Source organism: Protopterus annectens, chromosome 6.part0, assembly GCF_019279795.1.
Source record: "Protopterus annectens isolate FY-2018-M chromosome 6.part0, PAN1.0, whole genome shotgun sequence".
NCBI classification, from domain to species: Eukaryota; Metazoa; Chordata; order Ceratodontiformes; family Protopteridae; genus Protopterus; species Protopterus annectens.
The window spans coordinates 321569515-321594529 of NC_056737.1; the positions used below are offsets into that span (position 1 = coordinate 321569515).

Consider the following 25015-nt stretch of genomic DNA (forward strand, 5'->3'; position numbering starts at 1 on the left):
ATTCACATGTGAAACCTGGCTAGAGTAACAAGGGTGCCAGAAGCTGCCATGGATCTCAAGGCTTGCAAAATTGATTGTGCTGGAAGACAAGAACGTTGTATTACTTTCCTGACCTGGCATCTGTTTGGATTTGAGCTGGAGGAATAGAGGCTATCTGATTGACTGTGTCCACCTATGAACTCCAGACTCTGTGCAGATGTGAGCTGTGATTTGTTATAACTGACTGTGATGCCTGGATGAAGGCACAACTAAAGCCGGTAATCCCTTGCCTGCAGGAGTAGATGCCTGGTTGGGGCAGTCAGGAGCCAGTTATCTAGGTAAACACCCAGAATCCCAGCAGTTTCATGTGAGCTGCTTCCAATGCCATGCATCTGGGTGAACACCCTGGGGGCTGTGGTGAGACCAAAGGGCAGTGTTCCAAACTGGTAAAAGCACAGACATCTTCTGGAGTGCCTGCCCATTTTGATGTGACAGTACACATGTTGAAGATCTACTGAGCACATCCAATTGTCCTTTGGCAGTAGTGACAGAATGGACTGAACAGTGAGCATCTAGAACACTGAATACTGCACAAACTGGTTTAGTTTGCTGAGGTCCAGGATGGGTCTCAAACAGGTCCCGGATCCCTCTCTGGTCTGGGGGGACCATCTGGATGACTTTTCTAGAAGCTTTTCTATTTCTAATGCTGTTGTTTTCCCCTGATTGGGTGGGACATTTGGGGATTATTTTCATTTTTATAGGGAGAAATTGGGAAATAGTATGATATAATCACTGGATACAATTATCTGCACCCAGGAATCTTTTTTATGGATAGCCAGGCTCTTTGGTAGAGAAACAAATGCCCCCTGACTGCCTCCAGAGGGCAACAGTCAGGGCGCCCTTTTAAGAGCACTGGTAGTTTGTCCAAGGAGGAGTTCTGGAAGCCCTGGCACCCCCCTCCACCACTGGAAGAACCATCTCCTTGTACGTCTTGAAAAGGACCCTGGGATTTATGGAACCTCATCTTCCTACCCCCTTACTGATTCCGGGAAAATGGTCTTTGAGGGGTAGAAAAACACATCCCTAAGGTAGACAGCATCTAACCTTCTTGCTCACATCTGGAGTGTGTATCCTTCACTTTATGGCCAAATAAGGAAGCTCCATCAAAGGGAGCATTGTTAAATGAAGACAAAGGGCTCTGCAAAGTCACAATCGCATCCAGGCATATCTCCTTATGGCTGAGCCCACCACCCACGAGGTACCTATTGCTGCATGGGAGATCAGACTCTTGGATGTTATGACATATCAACTGAAGGGTGGCCAGTTGTGAGGAGATTCTGTTTTGATCTTCAGCAGGCATGGACCCAGAAAGGGATTTGGAACCTTGTTTAGTCAAATCTCTTTGTAATCTTGTAAAATGTGCCAGGTAATTCAAAGAAAGCAGAGCAAAGGTCGCTGAAGTGTACATAAGCTTACGAAATCTGTCAAAGGCCCTGGACTCCCTGTTAGGGGATTAGAGAAGAACTCTGCTCCTCGAGCTCTTTTCTGATGGCCAATACCACAACCATGGCATCAACTGGAACCCCCTTGCTCCAGTGTGTCCTGTCTTTTGGAGAGGGCTAAAATTTTGCCTGGACATTTCAGGAATGGGTTCCACAGTGCACGCTTCCTTCCACTCCTGGCAAGGAATGAGATCTGTACGTTCATCAGCAGGGGGAGTCACCCAAGATGCAGCCATGCCAGACACAAAAGCCTCCAGGAACACAGACTCCTCTTGGGAAGGGGTACCGGAAGACCAACCAACTTTCTGTTTTAAGAGTTCTAGTGTGTCTCCAAATGAGACGTCTTCAGGTAGAGATCTGGAGGACCCTTCCCCTTCATTGAAATCAGTGTCCTCCACGAGAGATTCCTGAGAGGAATCAAATGTCTCCTTTCACAAATTCTCTTGTGGGGGACCTCATCAGCAGGGTGGTCTGGTGAGGTATCAGAAGAGATGGGAATTCCTGAATGACTGACTGCAAACTTGAACAGACTGGCTGTCCCAGTGGAATGGAAAACGAGCCTCAGAGCAAGGAACAGAAGGAGGTAAAGTCTGATCTGAGTGGAGTAGGGATGTCCTTTCTCTAGGTAATGAAAAGGCCCCTCTGCACAATCTTGAAAGCAGAGCAGCTGGGGGAAGTGAAGTTAATGGGTCAATGGTAAAGGAGTCAATACTTCCCAAACCGCCATCTCCTTTAACCACTCCAGAGGATGTAGTCAGACCGAAGCTGTCTAGCACCAAAGCCCCAAAGGCAGAGACGGCTTCAACAGCATTGGAGTTGACTTTAGTCCCCTGGTTTTGGCACAGATGCTTTGGCTCCAAGAATCCTTTGTCTCAAAAGGTTCAGAGACTGACAACTCAGGGAAGGAACTGGAGTCGAAAAATAAACAGTCTTCGGATTTGATGAGGACACCTTCCAGGGGTCTTGGATCTGAGGGCTCCAAAAGAGTAGGGCAGATTGGAGAAGGAGAGACCAAAATGAAAGTAGTCATAGGTCAGCTCACAGGTCTGATGGGAGAAGAAGAGAGTACTGCCATCTGGATCTGAGCTCTGAGGAATTTCTTCATCATCCTATCCATGTCAGCCTCAGATAAATTCCTGGAAGACCTGAGAGATGATGTTAAGAATGGAGGTCTAGAATGCTTGTGGGGGGATTCCTGTAAGAAGGGGGAATGGAGCAGAGATGTGACCAGACCCGAGGTGATTTTAATTTCAAAGTGGTTGGATCCGACTTTTTTGATATTTTAGCAGAAGGCTCCCAGGAAGGAATCTAAGACGAAGTGGGTTCCGACGAACTCTTACAAAAGTCTTTATCTTTAGGAGTAAAATCAGGCCTTCCCTTATCAGATTTTTTGAGGTGATCTGTGCCCCAGCTGAAGCAGTAGTAGTAGTGGAAGTGTGAAAGCCCTTCAATACAAGCTTGTTAAGTGCCCTGGAGTTGAAACCAGTGCAAACGAAGCAGTCCATGTCTAAATATGAAGCTCCTAAACAGTACACGCAATCTCTGTGTGTACCTGAGTTTGGTATTTGACATCCACAAATGATGCATTTTTTGAAGCCAGTAGGTTTATCAGCCATACTGGCCTAATTAAAAGCAAAGCTATGAAAAGACAATAACCAACAAAACTATGCTTTTTCTTTTTAATACATTAGTAAGATAGAAAAGTAGAGAAAGAAAGCTACCGGCAATGGTAGACAAGAGATACTCTAATATGGAAGTAGAAGAAAAATTTGAGATAGCAATGTGCCAACAACGGTACTAACAGAATAACAAGAAATTGTTAGCTTGCCAGAAAATCACGAGAAGGGAAATAAACACTGAACAAGAGAGGTAAGTGAGAGAAAGGAATCAGAAGGACCAAACTAAATAGAAACTTTTAGCAAAACTTACTATTCCAACTATGAATTCACCCAAAAGCTCAAGAGACAGAGGATCCATGTCTGTATCAACAAACGAGATATGACGTATGTTAGGCTGGTGGGGCATTATGGGTAAGGGGAGGAGCTTGAGAGTTTGGACACAAGGATCTGGTAGAAGCGGCCAAACGGCCAAATCAGATCAGAGACCCATTAGTTGAGGAATGAATGAAAACGACATCAGATCTTTACATCTTTAGGCACTTAGCAAAATCTATAAGACTTTTTAGGGACTGGCGGCTGGGTGTCAGGAGCAGTGGGAAGTAGAGGCAAAGGCATCCAGAAAGGCCTCCAGGACAGGAAGGGCTGGGGCAGGTGCAAGAGTGCTTACCTCTAACAGGTTATAATACAATTTTTGCACATCTGAAATTTGTTTGGATTCCCATTCAAAATGGAAAACGTTGGGAGTATTCAGATGTTACATGGCCTGAACAGTATCTCAGAAGAGTATTTGGTGTGTGTGCTCAACAGAATCAGATTCTGCCTCATCATCCTCAGAGGATGATTCTAAATGTCCATTTTTGAACAGTAGCAGTAGAAGCAGAGGAGTGAAAAAAATGACAATTTCAGTGCCATGATGGCTTTGAACAGGCCTTGGGAAAAACCCATCAATAGTTATGTACTTACCATAACTTGGTACCTGTCTTATCCTGTTTCATTATTCTTCATGTCTGGGTCTTGGATCCAATGTCAGACCCGATCCAGCACTTCACACAGCAGAATCAAGGTTCGAGCTCCTCCAAACTTCCATATTCCCTTACTACCTTCTAATCCTCAGATCAAGTTTTCTGACCAAGGAAAGGAAACACTAAGGCACATGACTATCCAACTAGACATAGATAACAATAGCATTAGAACCGCAAGAGGCAGTAGCTTAAGGGCCTGAAAAAACAGTCTCTCCAGAACCACCAGAAAAAAGAAGGGGAAAGCGGGGTGGGAAGTAACAAATAATGAAAAAGGATAAAGAAACCACATTATGATAATGCACAACTACTGATCTGATGTTATCCATTTCATTATTCATTGCATCCAAGTCAGAATCCTCAGCTACAAAGAACCCCGGGCAGCCCAAAGGAAGTACGTGCCTGAGCACTGTGGAATCAAAAGATGCTCTGCTTCTAGCGATCATATCCTGTTTATAATGAGCCACAAAAGTGTGAGGAGTGGAAAAAGTGGCCACAACACAAATCTCATCCAAGGACATCCTGGCAGCGAAGGCCAAAGTAGTAGCCACTGACCTAAGAGAATGCTACTTAGAAGGACAAGACAGCTCCATCTTCCTCATAGAGTAAACCAGAGAAATATAACTAGAGAACCCTTTAGAAATCGTTAATTTAGAAACTGCTTGGCCACATTTGTTCAAGGAAAAAGCCACAAATAACTGTCAGATTTTTGGAAGGATTTAGTCTGATGTAAATAAAATCTCAGCTGATTATGTACATACAAGGTATGAAAGAGGTATTCACCCTTACAGAGTAATTAGGAAAGAAAACAAGCAATTGGATATCTAATATCCTGGTTGAGATTTCTTTCAGTAGCGACTTTAGGCATAAAGGAGGGGTAAGCTCGTAAAGTCACCCTGTCCTTATGAAAAACAGTATAAGGCGGTTTAGAAGATTAAGGTCTGCAATTCAGACACTTTCTTGGCCGAAGTAAAGGGCACCAGAAAGGCAGTCTTCCATGAAAGATATTTGAGATGACAAGAATAAAGCAGGCTCAAAGGGACTTTGGGTGAGAGATTGCAGCATCAATGTCAAATCCCACAGAGGGCTAGGATTTTTGATTGGAGGCCTACGAAAAAGGATGCCCTTCATGAAGGCCTTACATAACCCAGGGGAATATGTAGGTGTAGTATTGGTATGAAAATTAGAAATGGCTGCCAACTGCAGTTTGATAGTTGGAAAGCTGGCCCCCTCCTGAAACAGAGATGTTAAGAACAGAAGGATATCTGGTATGAAAGTTGAAAAGAGGTCAAGATTCTGTTCCGCTGCCCAAAAAGAAAAATGTTTCCACTTACTACAGTAGACATTTGAGTAGAAAGCTTCTGGGAGGCCACAATAATTTTCCAGAAGGGAGAAGCCAGCCTGGGCTGTTTTACTATGAGAAGAAGTGGAGAAATCATGAGGTCAGGCAAAATGACTGAAGACTGAGCGGTTGTTCTGATGGGTGACAGATGAGATCTGGAACAGGATCCAGTATCCAGGGAGGATACTTGACATGAGACCTGAGAAATGGGAACCACATCGGACGAGGCCAGAAGGGAGCAATGTGGATCATGGAACTCCTCAATCTGAAAGCTTTCTGAAGTACGTTGGGGATCAAAAGAAGTGGAGGGCAAGTACAGAGGAGACCTGGGGGCCAATCGTGAGCAAGAGCGTCCCTCGGAGACTGCCCCTCTGGGGGAATCAGAGCAAAGTACCTGCTGCATGTATTTTTCAGTGGGGATGCAAAAAGACTGCCAGAAGGTTGGCCCCAACGGGTGAAAATTTGAGATGCCACTGACAGACTGAGGGACCACTCGTGCAGAGTCAGGATAGATCTGCTGAGCTTGTCTGCCAAGACGTTAAACTGCCCTGGAATGTGCGCTGCAAGGTGAAAGTGACTGGAAGAGGTGGGCCATTCCCACACTCTCAAGGCCTCTCTGCACAACAGGTATGATCGTGTTCCTACTTGTTTGTTTATAGACCAGACCACTGAGATGTTGTCTGTATAAATCGCCACCGTTCCCACAGGAAGGCAATCCTGAAAGGCTTGCAATGAAAGGAGGACTGCCCTCATCTCTAGGACATTTATTTGCAATTTGGTCTCCGGGGGTGGGGGGGGGGGGGCACGTGTCCTGCATAGTCCTGTCCTGAAAATGACCCTCCCCACTCTAACAGGGAAGCATCTGTGATCACAGTGGCCATGGGCAGGGGAAGAGAAGACAGCCTGTCCCAAAGGAAATGTTCCAAATGAAGCCACCACTGCAGGTGCCATCTGCAGATGGGAGTCAATGGAATACGCATGGGCACTGGATGAGACAGAATAGACCAGCCACCAGGGTCCATTGGAGCACCTGCATGTAAAATCACACTAGAGGAACAAGGGGAATAGTCACCGACATGGATTCCAGTGCTCTCAGAATGAGGTGTGTGTGCAGCGATGGAACCTCGAAGATGGCCCTGACCTGCTGCCTGATCAAGTCTGCTCTGTGGGGAGGTAATGCTGCAACCTGTGTGTGTTCAGATGAGTCCCAATGATCTCTAAAGCTTTGTACTGGAGACAGCTTTGACTTTGCCAAGTTGACAATAATCCCTAGCCTTTCAAAGGTGTACAAAGGTTTTGCATGACAGAAACCAGTTGATGCCTTGTGGGAGCTGTGAGAAGTCAATCTTCCAGGTATGGAAAGACCTGAAATCCCTGAAGCCTCAGGTGAACCGCTATGACTGCTAAGCATTTGGCATGCTGGGACCTGCGGTGAGTCCAAATGGTAGGGCTCTGAACTGAAAATGATTGGCTCTGATCCAGAAGCTCAGGTGCCTCCTGGAGCAACTGTCTATCTTAATAGGATAGTTAGTGTCCTGGACACCCACGGATCACATCTATTTATCTTTCTTCAGTACAGTCAGAATAGACTGAACAGTGACCATCTGGAACTTCGACTTCTTGACCAATAAATTCAGTTTGCTAAGCTCCAAAACTGAACGTAGGTCCCCCGTCTTTTTTGGCACCAAATAAAAGAAAGAATAAGTTCCGGATCAGAAGCACCAGAACTTCTAATTGGGCTTGTTCTCTCTGACTGGGTGGCATATCGGGGAGAACCTTCTTGGTAACTGGGGGTGGTTGGGAAAAGGGAATGCAATAACCCCTGATATAATCTTGAGCACCCACTGATCATTTGTTATGGACACGCAAGCACATAGGTGCAACGTAAAGTGACCCCTGACTGCCTCCAGGGTGGGACAGCCAGGCAACGCCTCAGGGGTGCTGAAAAGGCCACACAAGAGTTCCTTGGAGCCCCAATTTTGAAGACCCCCTCTGTCCCTAAGGTGGTATTTACAGTTAAACCCCCTCCACATGCCTCTAGAACAGGAACCCCCTGGAGCATCTTGGAAGGAACCCTCCGACTTGCAGAACCAGAGTTTCCTACTTCCCCACTGTTTTTTGGAAAAGGACCTTTGGGGAGCAGAAAAATTGATCCCGACCACTGACAGAGTCTTGCCCTCCTGCTCACTGCAACTTAAGTTTTCTTTGACAGAAGGCCCAAATAGTGAGAAACAATCGAATCGAATAGGGCATTAGTAAAAGACGTTTTGAAGAGTTTCACAAACCCGCATAACTGCATCCAGGCATGAACCCTGATGGCAATGCCTGCACCGACTGCTCTAGAGGTACCATCCACTGCATTGAATATTAACCTCATTAAAGAACTGGTACTAGAAGAAAGAGTGGTGAGCTTGGCAGACACCTTCTTGAGGTCCCCTGCTGGCAACAACTCTGAAAGAGATTTGGTGAGGTCAGAGACCAAATCTCTTTGGATGCGGGTAAAATACGCCAAATAATTCTTGGCTCTCAGGCCAAAAGTGGGTGAAGTGTAAATGTGCTTCCTATGTCTGTCAATCATCCCGGATTCACTGTTTGGGGGATGGACACTGGAACTCTGTTCCGCCAGCTCCTTTTTTTTTGTGGCTGCAGCAACCATGATAGCAGCAACTGGCATTCCTTTGCTCCAGTGTGCTCTGTCCATGTGGGGGTGACCAGGAAGTAGATGGAATTGTCCTGAATGCCTTTGGGGGGGGGCTCAAAAAGTATCCGCTTTTTAGGGACCTGGCTCCACAATGTGAAGTTCCTTCCATGCCCTGCATGCAATATGAACAATGACCTCGTACGCAAGGGGGGGGGTGTCCCAGGAAGCAGATGGGCCTGTCCCAAATGCCATCAGGAACACAGATTCCTCAGAAGCCAAGGGCTTGGGAGACCAACTGCTTTTCTGCTTCAACAGCTCCAGAATGTCCCCTAAGGAAACGTCATCTGGTGGAGATCTAGGGGATCCTCATCCTTCATCAAAATCTGTGTCCTCCGTAAGGGGACTCCATAGGGGAGTCCAAGTGCCTCCTCTTGCACAGTCTCTTCTGATGAGGCTCTTCAGTAAGGGGCTTAGAAGAGGACTTAGAAGAAAGGGGAAACCCTGGGGTTCTTGGCATCTGAAGGCTATCTTGGGAGGACTGACGCTAGACAGGATGAATGGGCTCAGGACACCTGATAGCAAAAGGATGGTACATTTCTGGAAGGGGGGAGGACGCTGCTTCCAACTTGGAGAAGGTCTGCTCTACCAGCCGAAAAGCCGAAGGACTCTAGGAAACTCTGCCCCCATCCCTCATAGCCAAAACCACAAAGGGGGAAGCACAGCCTGGTCTGGGCCCTCAGACAGTACTGGACCCGAGCTGTCAAAGGCCAATGCCCCCACATGAAATGACCAATCAGAAAAACCTGGACCAGAACCTCTCCCAGGGACTCAGAGCCAAACTCTCTAGGCCATGACCCGCTCTGGTCCGATGCCACAGGAACCGAGCTAGTTAGGAATGCTGGAGGAACAGAAAAAACTGACAATCCTGGATTCCCCAACACCTCCCTAGGGATTCCAAAACCACAGGAAATTGGAAGAGAAGCCAACTGAGGAGCTGGGAATTTCCCCGAGCCAGAGCATGCTGGGGACACCAAAAGATCCATCTCTATCTGGGCCCTACGGAAATTCCTCATCATCCTACTCATGTCTGAAGGTAAGATACTGCTGGAGGATTTGGAAGAGGCTAAAGAATGAGTGAATTTAGGAAGGTGAAGCCCGTTGGGATTCCACCAATCTGTAGTGTTCCCGATCCAGGGAACAACGTTTGTGTCCAACTTCGGATACATAGGGTTTCTAACTGGGGAGCCCAGAATAACTAGCTCCAGATATGATAAACCCAACATATGCAAGCATTAAAGAACAACCTGTCTTGGATCAGGGGGAGTTAAAGGAGCCAAGGGAACACAGGAAGGATCTATGGGTCTCCAATATGAGGAAGCCTTGGTACCATAAAATGGATCTTGAGCCTTCAGATCCAAGGGACTGTGATCTGAGAGTCTTGGCCGTTTCTGAGCAGTCAGAGGAGGCTTTCCTCTTAGAGTCTTTGTGGCTGCTAGAAGAGGGGGGAACCTGAAAGAAAGGGAAAGTACAGTTTTGTACCTACCGTAAATGTAGATGTTCGAGTGTTCACACTGCTGCAGTCATCACACTTGGGTTATCCTACCGTCAGGCGGTCCCGCAGTCGGCCCGAGTTCCAAAGTCTTGGTCTGGAGTCAGTTGCTGCCGCTTCTTCCCTGACGTCAGTGCGCCAGGGGTATATAAGATGCATCCGATGCCATTTTCTTCAGTTTTTCTTGCCCCAGATGTCAGGTGCCCCCAATAGGTAGGCAAAATATATTGTTATATAAAAATATACATATAAAAATAAAACATTACCCTCAGTCACAAGCAAATACACCACAGAGGTTGTATAGGATAGAAAGGTAGAGGTAAGTCCAGCTAGTTCAGAGAAGATGGAGGGAGGGTAACCTGGACTGCAGCAGTGTGAACACTCGAACATCTACATTTATGGTAGGTACAAAACTGTACTATGTTCATCGTGTTACACTGCTGCAGTCATCACACTTGGGTTGAATCCCAAAGCTAAGGATGGGTGGTGGAACTAAACAGGGTTTGGAGAGGCTAGCAGGCCCTGCAGAACTGCAGTGGCAAGCCAGCTCTGGTTTTAGAGTAAAGTGGTAAGTGATAGTGCTTGGTGAAAGTGTGCACTGAACTCCAAGTTGCAGCCTCCAAAATATCCTTGGTTGGTACCCCCCTGAGGAAGGCTGTTGATGTTGCTGTAGCCCTGGTGGAATGGGGCCTGATGTCACCAGGTACAGATTTCCCATGGTGTGTGTAGCAGCAATGGATACAATGTCCTATTCATTTTGAAATGGTCTGTTTTGAGATAGCTTTTCCTTGAGATCCTACAGCATAGGATACAAAGAGCTGGTCAGATTTTCTGAAAGCCTTAGTTTTATCCAAGTAGTAACATAATTGCCTGTGAATGTCCAAAGAGTGTAGGAGCTTTTCCCCTTTGTTCTGGGGGTTTGGATAAAAGGTGGGCAAATGAATGGTTTGGTTTAGGGCCACACTGGATACCACCGTTGGCATAAAGGAAGGGTTAGTTCGTAAAGAGACTCTGTCTTGATGAAAAATTATGAAAGGCTCCACTGCCATTAGGGTCTGTAGTTCTGAGACTCTTCGTGCTGAAGTTATTGCTAGCAGCAGGGCAGTTTTCCATGATAGGAACTGTAGATCAGCTGTGAAAGCTGATTCAAAGGGCGGAGGTGTAAGCTTTTCCAAAACAAAGTTGAGATCCCAAGTTGGTGTTGGTGCTCTCCGGGGCAGTCTTATGTTCTTAGCCCCTCTGAGGAACTGTCTTGGTAATGGATGTGAAAATATAGGAGGATCCATGTTGTATTGAGCTGAAATAGCTGAAGCATGGATTTTAATAGAGGAGAAGGAAAGTCCTTTGTGCAACATCTCAGTTAAATATTGAAGAATTTGAGGAATATTTGGGACAAGGGGATTTTGGCCTTTAGCCTAGTTCCAGGCGCAGAATCTTTTCCATTTGTCTGAATAGACTTTCCTGGTGCTGGGCCTCCAGAATAACGTCCATCACAGCTTTACAGAGAAGTGCTGACTGGTTGTTTAGGCAATTTGCCATGCAGCCAGATTTAAAGTCTTGAGGGTGTCCACTTTCCAAGCTAGTGTGTGGTATGTCCTTGTGCAGAATTTCCAAAGTTGGTAGTTTTGTGGGGAAGCAAACAGATCTATGTCTGGACTCCCCCATTTTTTGAGTTATCATTTCGAATACTTGTGGATTCTAGTTTCCACTTGTGAGGATCTGTGATGTTTCTGCTTAGATCGTCTACCAGTGTGTTTTTCTTTCCTGGCAGGAATTGTGCTTGTAGATGAACTTGGTAGGTCAGTGCTGTGTTCCACAAGGTCATTGCTTGTCTGCATAGGGGGTAGGAATGTGTGCCCCCCTGCTTGTTTATGTACCACATCACTGTGGTGTTGTCCGCCTTTATTAGGAGTTGTCCTGGATGTAGGAGGTCCTTGAAAGCTGTTAGGGCATTTTGTACAGCTAGCATCTCTTTTTGATTGATATGTAGATGCCTTTGGTTTGCAGGCCATTTGCCCTGAATACACTGTCCTGCCATGTGTGCTCCCCAAGCATAATCCGATGCATCTGTTGTTATAGTTTGCCTGTCTGTGGGTAAGGTAAAAGGCTGACCCTTGTTGAGGTGACATGCCTGAGCCCACCATAGAAACTCCTGCTGAAGGCAGGGAATGAGTGGAATTACTGTTTCCAAGCTGTGGCTGTGTTGAGACCATACACTTTTCAGGTACCATTGTAATTTCCTCATATGCAGTTTTGCAAATGGTATTAGTAGTATGCAAGATGCCATGAATCCCAAGACCTGCAGAATTTTTCTTGCAGGGAGTTGGGTCTTTGTTGCCATCATTTTGAAGTATAGAGTCAGTTGTCCTTGCTTGTCTGACTCGAGATAAACCATCTGGGCCTTTGTATTTAAGCTGGCACCCAGGAATATTATGTCTTGTGAGGGCACTAGTTTTGACTTCTTTTCGTTTACTGTGTACCCTAGGCAACTTAATAGGTTCTTGACAAACGCCAGATGCTTTAAAAGAATGTCCTTGCTTTCTGCTTGAATAAGGCAGTCGTCCAGGTATGGATATATTTGAATCTCTCTGTCTGCAGTATGCAATTACTGGTGCTAGGCATTTTGTGAAGACCCTGGGCACAGTAGATAAGCCAAAGGGCAGTGCAGAGAATTGGTAATGGGTTGAACCTGCAGTAAATCGGAGGTATGTTCTGCAATTTTGTCTGATAGGGACATGCAGGTATGCCTCCTTGAGGTCCAACGTTACTAGCCAAGCCTTCTTGCCCAGCATGGAAGAAGTTGCTGTAGTGTTAGCATCTTGAATTTGGGTACTTCCAGGTATGTGTTTAGAATTGAGAGGTCCAGAATGGGTCTCTAGGCTTTGTCCTTTCGGGGAACTAGAAACAGTCTTGAGTAAAATCCTTGTCCTTGCTCCTGTGTAGGAACCTGTTGAATGGCTCTCATGTCCATGAGAGCTGAAATTTGCTTTTGAGCCTCTGCCCATTGATTTGGTGGCAGGTTTGGCATTCCTTTTATCCTTGGCAAAGTGTGAAAGTGGAATCTGTATCCTTGAGATACAATATTTAGGACCCATTTGTCTTTTGTGATGATATGCCAATTGTCTGCAAAAAGTGCTAGTTTTCCCCCCAGGGGAGCTGACAAGAGGGTTTTGCTTGGCAGTCTGAGGGGTAAGTCATTGTGTTTGTCTTCTGGTAGTTTGAGACCTGTCTTCTCCACCTTTATGGGTTGTGGCACTCCATTGTCGAGGCTGGTAAGAGCCTTGTGGCTGGCGTCTGTATCTGCCCCTCTGTGGTCTGGCAGAAGCTGGAAAGGACCAGTTTTTGGTTGGCCAATTTCTGCTGAAACGAGGGGGTTGAACCTGTAAAAAATCCTTGACCGTCTGCATAGATTTTGCCTTATCCTCCATTTTCTTTAAAATTTCTTCTGCTTTTACACCAAATAAAACATCCTGCTGTAAAGGTGCATCCAATAACTTTGCTTTAACATGATCAGGTAGAGTTTGTTCCTTTAACCAAGCATGCCTACGTATGACAGACCCTGTCACTGCTGCTCTACAAGAAGCTTCCAATGAATCAAATCCACATTGCAAAGTATGTTTTCCCACTTGTTCAGCTGAATGCAACAAATCTTGCATTTCCTTGTAATCTGGCTGGTCTGTATGTGCGAGCATTTTTTGTTTTAATTGAGGCATCAGATATTGTTGATATTTCAGCATGTGGAACTAACAATTTAAGGCCCTCATAGCTAGAGTAGCTGAGGTATATACTTTCTTTCCCCATCTGTCTAGTGCTCTAGAATCCCTTTCAGAGGGCACATGATTCTTAGCAATAGAGGCCTTAACCCCTTTGGGACCCTGGGAAATGGTTTCTGGGTCAGCAACAGGGCTTTTATACAGGAATTTGTGTGAGTCAGGGACTCTGTAGTATCTGTCTGGTTTGGCTGGCGCAGGAGACAGTGAATCTGGGTTAAGGCTAGACTCTGAATAAACATAATCCACAACGTCTAACACAGGTGGAATAGCAAGTGGTCTGTGCTGGGGTAGTAAAAGGAACTCTCGGAGCCTTTTCTTAGAATCAGAGTAATCCTGGCCTTCCCAGTGGAAATGTTCCCTCATAGTATGCAAGGTTTCGCCAAAAGAGTAGTCTTCTGGGGGAGATGCAGAAGGGATAGACTCTTCAGCATCAGAATCTTCATAAGGGGGAAAGGAATATTCTTGTTCCTCAGAAGAATCTGAGGAAATGGAAACCTGGTCAGAGGAAACGCAGTCCTCCTCCTGCCTTGGCCTTTTATCAGGAGGGAATGGGAATCCCTGATTAGGGTAATTAAGTCTTCAGCCATCTTAAGCATCTGTTTCTTAGGCATGGGGCCTTGTACAGGAGACTGCTGTACAATCTTCTTTGTATTTAAAGGAGTTTTCAGTTTTGCATAGGATTTAATAGTGAGTGTAGTCGGTCTGAAGACACCTTCCGCAACTGAAGGCGTTTCAACTGCACCAGAATTTCCTTCAAGTATGGAGTCGGAAGGGCCTAAAGGTAAAGGTTGTGGAGGCCTAGCAATCTCCGCTTGTGAATCTGATGTCGCCTGGGGTTCTAAATCAGCGGTCGTCAGGGGCTGCGTAGGTGCTTCACTGAAAACCGGAGAACCGGCGACTGGCCTAGCAGGGGCCTCGGAGTCCAGTTGGGATTTCGGCTGCCTGTCCTTATCTTTGTGTTTTTTATGCATTCCGGTCGTCAGCTGCTCCGACGGCATGGTATAATTAAATTTCCTACCAAAATAATGTCAGGCGAAATCAAACCGATGTTTAATAGTTTATTAAACCTAGCACAAAACCGACAACCTGTGACGTCGTGGTCTGGGCCTAGGCAAGGAATACAATAAGAATGAAAGTCCTTATGAGGTATTTGCTTCCCACAAGAAATGCAATTGTTAACTTTTTCTGACATTGGACTGAGGCAAGAAAAGGTTCCCCAATGGGGTACTTAGCTTTATGAAGACTTTGGTCTGAAATTCGATTTGAAAATCTCAGGAGTTGGCCGACCGGCACTTGCAAACTGCTTCTGCTTTGGGCACCGCGCGGCAAGAAAGACTGAAGAAAATGGCGTCGGATGCATCATATATACCCCTGGCGCACTGACGTCAGGGAAGAAGCGACAGCAACAGACGCCAGACCAAGACTTTGGAACTCAGGCCGACTGCAGGACCACCTGACGGCAGGATAACCCAAGTGTGATGACTGCAGCAGTGTAACACGAACATCTCCTTGTGCCATGCCCTTGAGAAGAAGCTTGTTCCAGAGATCTGCCAACATCCGAGGATTGAATGCAGTGCAAACTGAACATTCAGCCTTGAAGTGGTCAGATCCCAGACAATAAACATTTCTTGCGGGTGTCAGAATTTGGCATCTTCTGCCCAAAAGAACATCATGTTTTAAATCCGGCAGGCTTCTCTGACATGCCCTACCAGCAAGCGCACACATGTACACACAACACAAATTATACAGCTAAGACGAGAAAGTACAGTTGTGTACATCTGCCATAAATGTAGATGTTCGAGTGTATTCACTGTTGCAGTCATCACATTTGGGTTATCTGCTTGCAGTAGCCCTCAGTCGGCCTGATTATCAAAGTCTTGGGTCCTGCGTCAGTTGCGGTCTCATCTGCCATGACGTCAGGTAGTCAGGGGTATAAAGCATGCAGCCAATGCCATTACATTAGTTTTTGTTGCCCCAGATGGCAGGTGCCCCCCCCCCCCCCTTAATGGGAAGCAATTAAATATATGCAAGGATATACCTCCAACAAAAAAGCAAATACACCAAAAAGCTTTTAAGTATAGTAGAGGAGAATAGAGGTATAGCCAAAAAAAGTCAGGGGGCATGGGGGCATGAGGGAGAGTAACCAGGACTGCAACAGTAAATACACTTGAACATCTACATTTATGGTAAGTGTACACAATTGTACTATGTTCTTCATGTTTCACTGTTGCAGTCACCACATTTGGGTAGATACCCAAAGCTAAGGATGGGAGGAGGAATTTAGATAGCATTAGGACCAGCTATAAGGCCCTGCAAGACTGCAGTGGCCAAGCCAGCTCTGGATTTAGAGAAAATTGGCAAATGGTAATGCTTTGTGAAAGTATGTACAGAACTCCAGGTAGCAGCTTCTAGGATGTCTCTGGTAGGGACACCTCTGAGAAAGGCTGTAGAGGTAGATGCAGCCCTGGTTGAATGGGGTCTAATCCCCTGGGGGATAGGTTTTCCATGGTGCCTTACAGCAGAAATCAATGCAAAGGCCTATCCATTTAGAAATGGTTTGCTTTTAAATAGCCTTCCCCTCTGCCCCTGCAGCAAATGCCACCAGCAGTTGTTCAGATTTCCTTTGAGGTTTAGTCCTGTCCAAGTAAAATCTAAGTTGGCTGTGCACATCTAAGGAGTGCAGCATCCGTTCCCCTTTGTTCTGTGAATTAGAAAAGAAGGTTGGCAAATGAATGGACTGATTAAGAGCCACACTGGATACCACCTTGGGCATGAAAGAGGGATTGGTCCTGAGGGACACCCCTGTCCGCATAAAAGATGATGAAAGACTACACTGCCATAAGGATCTGCAAGTCAGATACCCTTCTTGCTGAAGTAATTGCTAAAAGGAAAGCTGTTTTCCAAGAAATAAATTTTAACTCTGCAGTTGCAGCCGGCTCAAAAGAAGGAAGAGTGAGTTTTTCAAATACAAAATTAAAGTCCCAGGCTGGAGTTGGGGCTGTCCTGGGTGGTATTAAGTTTTTGGCCCCTCTGAGGAACTGCTTGAACAGTGGGTGAGAAAAGAGGGGCGGTTCTATGTTGTAATGAGCTGAAAAGGCTGAGGCATGAATTTTGATGGAGGAAAAGGAAAGGCCCTTGTGAAGCATCACAGTTAAGTATTGAAGAATCTGAGGTAAATTGGGCATTGCTGTGGCAATCCCTTGAGTTTGGTTCCAGGCACAGAATCTTTTCCATTTGTCAGCATAATATTAGTACTAGGCCTCTAAAATGACATCCAACACTTGTTTACTTAGGGATGGTAATGGAGAGATTAGGTAATTAGCCAGGCTGCCAGGTTCAGGGTTTGAAGCTGAGGTGCAGAATCTGGCTCTCCTGCTGAGACAGCAGGGTAGGGGTCTGAGGTAGGTGCCATGGGGCCAGTTGTGACACTGTGCAAGAGGGGGTACCAGTACTGGTGTGGCCAGTCTGGTACAATCAGTATCATTCTTGGTTTGTCCTGTTTGATCTTTAGTAGTACTTTGGAGAGGAGAGGCAGAGGGGGAAAGGCATAAACTGATAGATTTTTCCAGCTGAAGGACAGAGCATCCACTTTCCAAGCTTGTTTGTTGGGAGTCCTTGTGCAGAATTTGTCCAATTGGTAGTTCTGGGGGAGGCAAACAGGTCTATATCTGGGATCCCCCATTTGTTGATCAACATGTTGAAAATCTTTGGTTCCAGTTTCCACTCGTGTGGGTCCATGAGATTTCTGCTTAGTTCGTCTGCCAGTGTATTTAGTTTTCCTGGCAGGAATTGAGCCTGTAGATGCACTTGGTAGCTCAAGGCTGTGTTCCACAGAGCCAATGGCTAGTCTGCATAGGGGGTAAGAATGGGTACCCCCCCCCTGCTTGTTTATGTACCACATAACAGTGGTGTTATCTGTCTTTACCATTAATTATCCTGGAAGAATGTGGTCCCTGAAGGCTGTCAGAGCATTCTGTACAGCTAAAATTTCTTTTTGATTGATATGCAGGTGCATTTGACTTGGGTTCCATTTGCCTTGAATGCACTTCCCTGCCAGGTGAGCCCCCCCATGCATAGTCTGATGTGTCTTGTTAGGGTTTGGGCGGCAGGGGGTAGAGTGAATGGTAGTCCTTTGTTTTGGTGGCAGACCTCTGCCCACCAAAGGAATTCTAACCGTAGGCAAGGAATGATAGGAATCATTGCTTCTAGATCCTGAGAATTTGACACCATAGGCTTTTTAGATACCACTGTAGTTTCCTCATATGCAGTCTTGCATATGGAATTAGTAGAATGCACGAGGCCATGAACCCCAAGGCTTGCAGTATTTGCCTTGCAGATAGCAGGGTTTTTGTGGCCACTAGTTTGAAGTAAGTTGTCAAAAGAATTTGTTTCTCTGGCGTGAGGAAAGCCATCTGGGAAGTTGCGTTCAAGCTTGCTCCCAGGAATATAATTTGTTGACAGGGTAGCAGATGTGATTTCTTTTCGTTTATGGTGTACCCCAAACAAGTTAACACCTTTTGTACAAATGCCAGATGATTCAGAAGTATGTCCTGGCTTTCTGCCTGAATTAGACAATCATTCAGGTATGGGTATATTTGAATATTTCTTTGCCTGCAAAATGCAATGACTGGAGCTAGGCACTTTGTGAATACCCTGGGCACAGTAGATAAGCCAAAGAGCAGTGCAGAGAACTGACAGTGCATGCAGCTTGCTTTGAAGCGTAGGTATTTTCTGCAAGATTCCCTGAATGGGATGTGCAGGTAGGCTTCCTTTAAATCCAGTGTTGCCAATAAAGCATCTTTGCCTATCATGGGAAGCAACTGCTGAAGAGTTAGCATCTTGAATTTTGGAATCACCAAAAAAGTGTTTAGGATAGACAGATCCAGGATAGGACGCCAAGAGTTGACTTTTCTGGGTACCAGGAAAAGTCTTGGGTAGAAACCTTGTCCCTTTTCCTCTTCTGGTACAGTCTGAATAGCCTTTAATCTTAAGAGAAAGAATACTTGCTTTTGTGCCTCTGCCTACTGATTTGGGGGTAGATCTGGCCAACTATTTAGGGTTGGTAACATGTGGAAGTGAAATATGTATCCTTGGGAAACTATGTTTAAAACCCATTTGCCCTGGGTAATGAGTTCCCAGTTTTTTGCTTGCAGAGCAATCTTTCCCCCCTAAAGGAGCAGTCAGTTGAGAAGTGCTTGGAAGTTTTAAAGTTAAGTCATTGAGATAGCTTACCATAGGGGTGAGTCTTACTACTCCCTGATTTGGAAGTGGGAGCCCCCCACTGCTTAGTCCTGTGCGTACTCTGGGACTGAAGCTTGGGTGTTCTGCTAGTTCTGTGTTTGAACTGAGAAGGCCTTGAAGTGGCAGGAAAGGCCAAAATTTTGAGGGCCAATGCCTACTACATCTAGGAGGCTGCACTTGTAAGAAATCTTTAACAGTTTCCATAGATTTAGCTTTGTCCTCCATCTTTTTAAGAACTTCTGCTTTGTCGCCAAACAGGCGGTCCTGATTTAAGGGAGCATCCAGCAATTTAGTTTTAACATGATCTGGCCAAGATTGCTCATTAAGCCAAGCATGCCTTCTAAGTACAGACCCGGTGACAGCAGCCCTGCAATATGCCTCTAGTGAATCCAACCTGTTCAGCAGAATGCATTAAAACTTTATTTTCAGCACAATCAGGAATCAACATCATTTTTTGTTTAAGCAATCCAATAATATGCTGCTTATACTTTAATATATGAAACTGGCAATTTAACGCTTTGATGGCCAAGGTTGCAGAGGTGTATACCTTCTTACCCCATCTATCCAGGGCCCTGCAATCTCTATCAGAGGGGGTAGGATTTTTGGCAGTATTAGCCTTAATGCCCTTGGGTCCCTGTGAAATGGTCTCAGGATCCACAGTAGGATTTTTAAAAAGGAACTTCTGAGAATCAGGAACCCTGTAATATCTATCAGGTTTTCTGGGAGCAGGAGGTAAAGAGTCAGGGGCCAAGCTAGATTCTGAAAAGGCATAGTCAACAATGTCTAGCACAGGAGGGATAGCTAAAGGCCTGTGTTTGGGTAGGAGTAAGAAATCTCTAAGCCTCTTTTTAGAATCAGAGTAATCCTGGCTTTCCCAGTGAAAATGCTCCCTAAGAGTATGCAAGGTTTCACCAAAAGAAAAATCTTCTGGGGGAGAAGCAGAGGAAATAGAGTCCTCTGCATCAGAATCCTCACAGGAATACAAGGGTAAAACCTGGTCATCAGATGAAACAGAAATTTCAGAAACCTGGTCAGAAGTATCATAAGCAAATTCAGTCCTAGGTCTCTTACAGGGGGGAAGGTTGGCTTCCCCTGATTAAAGTAATAAGGTCTTCAGCCATTCTTATAATTTGTTTTTTAGGCATAGAGGCCTGACCATGCGGTCTGGGCGTCAGTTTCCTAGGCATGTTTCGAGTTTTAGGCCTTGAAGAAGAAGATGGCGTTGGTTTAATATGCAAGTCAGTAGGCCTGAACACACTCCCAGAAGCCGGTGCCTGCACAGTGGCTCCTGACCCATCCAAAGTAGAGACATATGCAGGTTCCACAGTTGAAGCATCTCCAGGCATACCAGACTCGGAATGGGTCTCGGTAGAGGCCTGCGAATCTGAAGTAGCAGGTATCAGGGGCTGCAAAAGTGCCTCACTGAATACCGGCAAATTGGCGACTAGCTTAGGAGAAGCATCGTCGGCAGCTTTGGACCTAGGCGGCCTGTCTCTATCTTTATCCTTGCGTTTTTTCGGAATGTCGGTAGTTGGGTGGCTTACCGAAGACATATCTGGATAACTGAACAGAGTACCAAAATATTCAGAAGCGAAAATGTACAGACAACGAATAGTTCGTGCTTTAAATAAGGCACAAAACCGACAGTGAGGTACGTCGTTGGTCAGGACCTAGGCAAGGAATACAGTATGAATGAAAATCTTTATGAGGTATTTGCTTTCCACAAGAAATACAATTATTGACTTTTACTGACATCGGTTTAGAGCAAGAAAAAGTTTCCCCAACAAGGTACTTCGCGCTTTAGTTGAAGACTTTGATTCTGAAACTCGAAAACGAAAATTCCAGGAGTCAGCCGACCGGCAATTTCAAAATGCTTCTGCTTCGGGCTCCACACGGCAAGAAAGACTGATGTAATGGCGTCGGCTACATGCTTTATACCCCTGACTACCTGGCGTCACGGAAGATGAGACAGCAACCGACGCAGGACCCAAGACTTTGATAATCAGGCCGACTGAGGACTACTGCAAACAGATAACCCAAATGTGATGACTGCAACAGTGAAACACGAAGAACATCAACCTAAACTACAAAGCGCCAAACTACCCACAGAGATCCTAACAAGTAGCAGGAACCAAACACACAAAACTTGAAAGGAAATAGCCACAAGAAAACCCCCAAAGAACTAGACTAAAGGGGAAGGCTATGGAAAAAAAGGTGGCAAGTAACCAAAGGGAAAGCAAGGCAAAAGAAACAAACACCTAATGCTGTATGAGAGCTAAACAGGAAAGGAAGAAACTAACTACCCAAATAATTTAGAAAATACCCAGTAAACAGAAGAAAATTCCAAGACAAAAACCTTAATCGACACTGCAAGCCAGGAATCACATCCGTAGCTAAATGAGATCTGGGGATTAAAAGGTAGCATGGGAGTTGGGAGGAGCTCAAGCCTTGAACCTGCTCCATAAAGTGGCGGATCAGATCCAACAGAGTGCTGAATAATAAAATGGATAACATCAGATCCACTGTTTTTTCTTGGATATTCGAGGAGAGGAAACCTTTCAAATTTTCTATTTAGAAGTGACCTTTGCTTTAACAAGTTGCATTTGTTTCAACCCCGATGTACCTTGATAAGTATCCCAGATATTTCTTCTCTCATTAACATTTGTGCAATAGCTTTGGAACCCTTCAGAAATTATTATACAGGGTTCCTCCTCCTCACCACCACTGGCAAGATCAGTCATTTTGAACATGCGTACAACAGTAGGGTTACCACCTGTCCCACTTTGCGAGGGACAGTCCCTCTTTGGGCAGTTGTGTCCTGACAAAAAATTGTAAAAATGGCAAATGTCCTGAGATTTTAGGACAAAATTATTTCCTATATTTTATGTAATAGTTGCACAAAACAGTTATTCTGTATCTAAAATACCAAAATGTTATAAGAAACAGAATAAGCAACTAAAATGCTACAAGAATAAGTTTTTATTTTGGCAAAAAAGTTAAGTTCTAACCTTTGTACTGACCGTGGGTATGTGTCGGCCTGTAAAATCTGATGTTTGCACCAAAAATGTCCCACTTTGGCCATTTGAAAAGGTGGCAACCCTATACAACAGACACCATACCAGCCCCGAGCTGAGTCGTGGAAAGGAGCATCTGAGAAGACACTAGGCGTAACACAAGTTCCAAAATCTCAGCAGGTATGCCTGAGTCTGACTGGGCGGGCATAATGTCAGGCCTAGATCTCTTGAATAACTTCTTAGAGATAGGCAAAACATCAGGAGTGGTAAAATCTGCCATCTTAAGCTTGGACAAGGTGCTTAAGGCACTGGGTCTCCAAAGAAGTGTTGAGATGAAAGTCAAACACAAGAGGTTTTGGATACAAAGTACTGGCGAATACTGCAGTTTATATAACCATGCTTTGCGCCTAAACAGAAAAGGCAATGGGAGTTACAGTTCTTGTAGTGAATTGTCCTACCACAATCGCACTTTCCCCTCCTAGTTGACATCTAATAGAACAGCAAAACACCAAGGTTATTAAGAAAAAACAAGGAAGGTTCCCTAACAGGGCACTTACCTGAACTAGTGAAGGCTGACAATGACCATGTGGAGAATAGACAGACTGGAGTGAGATCTGCATTCAGAATGGCAGTGTGATGGTCTGAAGTTTTACATTCATGCAGCCACATATGTACCCTTACATCTACGTGTTTAGGTCACACGCAAGGTGTATGGCTTTATGAAAGGTTTAGGCTTTGGTTAACTGGCCAGACTTCCAGGTTATTTGGTGAGAACTGTTGCAGTATTACACACTGTTGTGTTATCTAAGGAAGGATATGTACCAAAGGAGGTAAATCTCAAAGGAAGAAGTCCAATTCATGGAGCAACACTTAGTGAAGATGTGTAACACAGACCAAGCTGCCTCAGAGCATTAATTTTTTTAAACAAGCAAAGAGATTATCATTCTCCTACTGGACTGGGCTTTGGTTGCATCATTTACTAGCAAGCAATCTTCTACCTGATGGCAGAAAGAAATACAGCTGTCAATCCACTTGAAGACTGCTTGCATGGCCTAAAGTCAGAGTATATGCAAGTAGAGGCTTTGGAGTCTGACATGCTCAGCAACCTCATATATTTTAGTATGAACTCTCTCCACTGTCATGTTAACAGCAACTCTGTATGTACAGCTTACTAGAAAGGGTTAAATTGGGTAGGTGAGCTGGTCCTAGGGCCCTTGCCTGCCAAGAATTACAACAGAATTTACTAAGTAGAAAGGGACAATAGTGAAAAAAGATAAGTCCAGGCAAAGATTAACACAGTACTGTGAAAGACCACACCCACACTTGAATGAGTGTTTATACTCCAAATATTTCTTACAATCAAAATTTCAAGAAAAATTCAGCCACAATATTACCATCCTCCCACATTACAGGAGCAGGGACATCTACTCTTTTATGACATTGTGCACCTCAAAAGCTGTATTTTGTTAAAATGCCTGCTTTTCAAGACTTCTATACCACTTGAGTGAATGGGCGCTTCATCAGCTATTAGGAAAAACTGCCATATACAAGAAATAATTCCAATGAATAGTCAGCATACCAGTGTCTGAAAGAATTCTGAAACAAAAAGCAGTAGACATCACAGAAAAATAAAGGGACCTGCTCATCTCAGCTACAATAAAAAGTATCTGGTATTTCAACATACAAGGCAGTATTCTGTTTTGTAACATACCTGAAGAATTCTTTGATCCTTGCACTGAAGATGCAGTGTCTGTAATACTGTATAATCAAGAAAAAAAATAGTACAATTAGCTTGAGAAGACAGAAAACAAAAAATGTGCACTGAAGATGCAGTGCCTGTAATACTGTATAATCAAGAAAAAAAAGTACAATTAGCTTGAGAAGACAGAAAACAAAAAATGATCTAATGTGCTCAGAAAGAATACTTAGATGTCCTACAAAGAATTCTGGTTGAATGAGTATTTTAATGCAAAAAAAGACTGAAAATGCTGATCTTTCAATAGAAAATCCAACCTTTGTATGGGTATCTAAAGACTGGTTAAATGTTAGCAGAAAAGCTGCTGGGCATTTAACAAGAAAGAGGCTCCTCAGACTGAGGTAGGCAATGCAGGTAGCTTTTAATTAAAGGTGGGGTTTATGTCTGTGTGTAGCTTTTATGTCAAAACCATAATCCTTAATCTTTAATGCTTGAACTTAAAAATTCTAATAAAGCATATCAAAAAGTATACAAAAGACATTGACAGGAAAGTTTATTCAGAATTACCATGTATACTTGTTACTATAAATACACCCAAACTCCATTTTTGGTGTGGCTCCAAAAATTGAAAAAAAAAAATCTAAGTATCAAAATGTAGTTAATGCTGTTGTTACAGCAATGAACCTGAATCCAATGTGGCCTCACCATGACACCATTCAAACCATTAAGTTCACTGGAGATGCCTCACAGGTTATTTAATGCAGCTTAGCACAATACTTAATACCCCAAATGTGAGCATACATCTCTTAGATAAAACAAATGTTAAATTTTTTTCATCTTAGCTGAAGTCTGAGAAGGGCCGCTACAATATGAAACAGCTGTGAATATCCTTCCTGAGAAGCCTTTCACAACAGTTCTTAGACGTCTAGTTCCCACAATTTGGGGGATGCATGTTCCTCCACCAGTACACTATACGGCTGATGGTGAGCCGATCCCCAATGTCCACAGCAATCACTGCTATGGAATATGGGTGAATCACACCTGCAACAATAAATAGAACATTTAAGTATACTTAAAGTGATAATCAACTGGACTTAGTGAAGAAGAGGTATAAAGCTCTGACTAGGCACTAGTCAACATGGCTTCTAAACTGGTATCTCAGCTCTGGATACCTGTAAGACTTTGTTGCTCAAATCCTGGATGCCCTTCTGGATGCATTTATCTTGGATTCTCTCTGCATTAGACTTCATTTGTTCCTGAACAGACTTGAGGTATTTGAGCATATGAAACTGGCAGTTTAGAGTTCTTATGGCCAGTGTAGCTGAGGTGTACATCTTTTTGCCAAATTGGTCTAACACTCTACTCTTCCTATCATGTCGCAAGGGATTTTTGCGAGCAGGCCAGGAAGATCCCTTGGTGGACTCCAGAGGCACCACAGCTAGGTCTGCAACTTGGTTCTTACAGAGATGCTTTTGGGAATAAAGCACTCTATAGAAGTGATCAAGCTTCCTAGGAGCACAAGGAATGAATTCAGGCTGCAGTAATACATCAGAAAACACAATGTCCATGACCAAGACAAGGTCTAAATTCAGGCATACTCAGGAATTTTCTATACTTGGCCTGTGCCTGGGAGAACACTC

At 44.6% G+C, this 25015-nt stretch overlaps 1 protein-coding gene across 1 annotated transcript in view; it reads right to left on the bottom strand.

Moving 5' to 3' along the window:
* ZNF106 (zinc finger protein 106) overlaps positions 1–25015 on the bottom strand; it is a 2006671-nt gene that overhangs the window by 787632 nt on the left and 1194024 nt on the right. The window contains exon 12 of the mRNA XM_044074076.1: positions 23391–23437. Coding sequence (XP_043930011.1) covers positions 23391–23437 — 47 coding nt within the window. The remainder of the gene's footprint in view (positions 1–23390; positions 23438–25015) is intronic.